Source organism: Nicotiana tomentosiformis, chromosome 5 (genome assembly GCF_000390325.3).
Source record: "Nicotiana tomentosiformis chromosome 5, ASM39032v3, whole genome shotgun sequence".
In the NCBI taxonomy this organism is placed as follows: Eukaryota; Viridiplantae; Streptophyta; class Magnoliopsida; order Solanales; family Solanaceae; genus Nicotiana; species Nicotiana tomentosiformis.
The window spans coordinates 31,119,273-31,122,568 of NC_090816.1; the positions used below are offsets into that span (position 1 = coordinate 31,119,273).

Consider the following 3,296-nt stretch of genomic DNA (forward strand, 5'->3'; position numbering starts at 1 on the left):
ATTTGAGACATGCAATCATGGCCTCATATTTGACCTCGTTGTTAGTCAATTTCACAGTTCTAATGGATTGTCTAACTATGTTGCCTGTGGGTGGATTATGTACGATGCCAAGTACGGACCCCTTTGCGTTCGATGCACCGTCCGTGAGGGTCTAGATTCCCGAAGACGTCCCCGAGTTCACCAACAACTCTCTTTCGACCTCGGGTATTAGGGCCGGCGTGAAGTCAGCCACTAAATCTGCCAAAATTTGAGATTTAATAGCTGTCCGGGGTCGATATTCAATATTGTACCCGCTGATTTCTACGGCCCATTTGGCCAATCGTCCCGAGAGTTCGGGTTTATGTATTATATTTCATAGTAGGTAAGTTGTCACAACATATATAGGGTGACATTGAAAATACGATTTCAGTTTCCTAGAGGCGCTTAGTAAAGCAAGCGCCAATTTTTCTAGGTGGGGATATCTAGTTTCGGCCTCACCCAATGTCCGGCTAACATAATAAATTGGAAATCCACTTACCGCTATCTAGTTTCTTCCCGAACTAGGACTCCACTTACCGCTATCTCCGATAATTCCAAATACAAGTATAGTTATTCGTCTGCCCTCGGTGTGTGAAGCAGTGGCGGGCTTGATAAATATCGCTTAAGTTCTTCCAAGGCCCGTTGGCATTCCAGGGTCCATGTGAAGTTGTTTTTCTTCTTCAGTAACGAGAAAAATCGATGACTCTTATCGGAGGACCTCGAGATGAATCGCATCAGGGTGGCTATGCGCCCGGTTAGCCTTTGCACGACCTTCACGCTGTCCACTACCGTGATATCCTCGATAGCTTTGATCTTGTCGGGGTTGATCTCGATTCCTTAGTTGGATACCATGAATCCAAGAAATTTACCTGATCCAACTCCGAACGCGTATTTTTTCGGATTCAGCTTCATGTTGTATTTCTTTAATTTAGTGAAGGTTTCTTGCAAATGCTTTAAATGGTCCTCTGCTCCCAGGGACTTAACTAACATATCGTCAATGTAAACTTCCATAGATTTCCCTATTTGTTCTTCGAACATCTGGTTTACTAGGCTTTGGTAAGTGGCACCAGCATTGTTTAATCCAAATGGCATTACGTTATAGCAGTATGTGCCATACTTAGTGATGAAGGAGGCATTTTCCTGATCATCCGGGTTCATTCGTATATGGTTGTACCCGGGATAGGCATCGAGAAAACTGAGGATCTCGTGGCCGGACGTGGCATCGATCATGTGATCGATGTTAGGCAAAGGGAAAGAGTCCTTGGGGCACGACTTATTTAAGTCCTTATAATCCACACACATTCTCAGTTTGTTCCCTTTTTTAAGGACTACTACTATGTTTGCCATCCATTCCGAGTATTTGACTCCCGGATGGACCCTATTTTAAAGAGTTTAGTTACCTCGTCCTTGATGAAGTCATGATTGATCTTGGACCGGGTCTCCTCTTCTGTTTTACCGGATGGAATTTCGTGTCCAGGATCAGTATATGAGTGGTGATCTCCGGTGGGATCCATCTCATGTCGATATGGGACTAAGCAAAATAATCCATGTTAGCTATAAGAAATTGAATGAGTTTTTTCTTGAGCTCGGGAGTTAACCCCGTGCCAAGGTATACCTTTCGATCGGGCAGATATTCGATCAGTATGACCTGCTCCAGCTCTTCGACTGTTGATTTGGTAGAGTCGGAATCATCGAGGACTATGAAGGATAGAGGAACCCTATAATCACCGTCTTCGTCAGTCCCTTGCTTGTCCAGTTGGGTCGAGGCCGGCATCGATGATTGCTATTTGGCTTCCTGTTTTGCTTTCGAATCTGACTCCTCTATCGATGAGAGTGTTGATATTGGAATTACTTCATCGATGAAAAACATTTCCTTCACCATGAGATGCTCCACGTAGATCGTTTTAATCTCCTTTAGTGTTGGGAATTTTAACACCTGGTGAAGGGTTGAGGGCACATCCCTCATGTTGTGAATCCACGGCCTCCCAAACAGGGCGTTATATCTCATGTCCCCTTCGATCACATAAACCTGATCTCCTGGATGGTTCCAGTTGCGTTCATTGGTAACATTATTTCTCCCTTTGTAGTTTCACAAGCCATATTGAATTTGTTTAGTACTCGAGTTGCGGGCACGATTTGGTCTTGTAGACCGAGTTGTTCTACGACCCTCGATCGAATGATGTTGGCCGAACTACTTGAATCAATTAACACATGTTTAAATAGAGTTTTATTCATGAGTACAAATATTACCAGTGCATCATTAAGGGGTTGCATGATTCCTTCTGCATCCTCGTTGTTGAAAGATAGAGTTCCTTCTGGTATGTAATCTCGAGTCCGTTTCTCCCTCATGATTGATACTTTGGTGCGCTTTAACATCGAACCTTGGGGAACATCGACCCCTCTGATGATCATATGAATGACATGTTGAGGTTCTTCTTGCTCATTTTGTTTATTGGAATCCCTGTTTCTGAAATTATTCTTGGCTCGGTCACTTAGAAACTCCCGAAGGTGCCTGTTGTTGAATAACCGGGAAACTTCTTCTCTCAATTGTCGATAATCTTCCGTTCTGTGGCCATGGGTGCCATGATATTTGCACATTTGGTTGGAATCTCTTTGGGCTGGATCAGTTTGTAAAGGTCGGGGCCATTTGGTATCTTTGATGCGTCCGATAGTCGATACGATGGCGGTTGCATCAACATTAAAGTTGTATTCTAATAAGTGTGGTAATTCTTTAGATCTGATAGGCCTATCAAAGCCATTCTTGCTCATGAGCCCTCGAGAGATTTGGCCTCGATCACTTCTCATTTCACTTTGTACAGGATTTCGTCCAGATCCATTGCTCCTACGATCTCCATTGTATGGCTGGTACCGATCTCTGTTCAACATCAGTTCTCGGTCAATGTCCCTCTTGATTCTATAAACGGGTCTGATAGGATAAACAGGCCCGGAAAGAGCCCCAAGTTGGTCATCTTGGACCCTGATCTTTGATTGATATCGATTATGCACATCGGCCCAAGTAATAGCTAGGTATTCTATCAAATTCTGCTTCAACTGCTGTGTCATGACCCGAAATTCCCACCTTCGGACCGTGATGGCGCCTAACATTGCACTTGCTAGACAAGCCAACGTTAGAATAATATTAACCAATTTTTAAACAATTTTTTAAAATTATTAATAATCAAAGAAACAAATGCGGAAGCAAAGTTTGAAATATAGTGAATAATCCATAAAAACAACTGTGTCTAAATACCATCCTAGAATTGGTGTCACAAGTGCAC

General features: G+C 43.2%; 1 protein-coding gene across 1 annotated transcript; it reads right to left on the minus strand.

The window, feature by feature from the left end:
• Positions 1–1,801: 1,801 nt before the first annotated feature.
• Positions 1,802–2,904, minus strand: LOC138892113 (uncharacterized). Its single transcript, XM_070175809.1, has 2 exons — positions 2,269–2,904; positions 1,802–1,954 (listed from the first exon to the last, which is right to left on the minus strand). The coding sequence occupies exons 1-2, from the start codon at positions 2,902–2,904 to the stop codon at positions 1,802–1,804; spliced, it is 789 nt and encodes a 262-aa protein (XP_070031910.1).
• Between the last annotated feature and the right edge of the window lie 392 nt (positions 2,905–3,296).

What these genes read in the sequence shown, in the direction of transcription:
- LOC138892113 (XM_070175809.1), bottom strand. Translation starts at nt 2,904, where the DNA reads ATGTTGAACAGAGATCGGTACCAGCCATACAATGGAGATCGTAGGAGC. An exon ending in AACCCCTTAATGATGCACTG is followed by an intron (nt 1,955 to 2,268) that starts GTAATATTTGTA and finishes ACCCTTCACCAG; the next exon opens with GTGTTAAAATTCCCAACACT.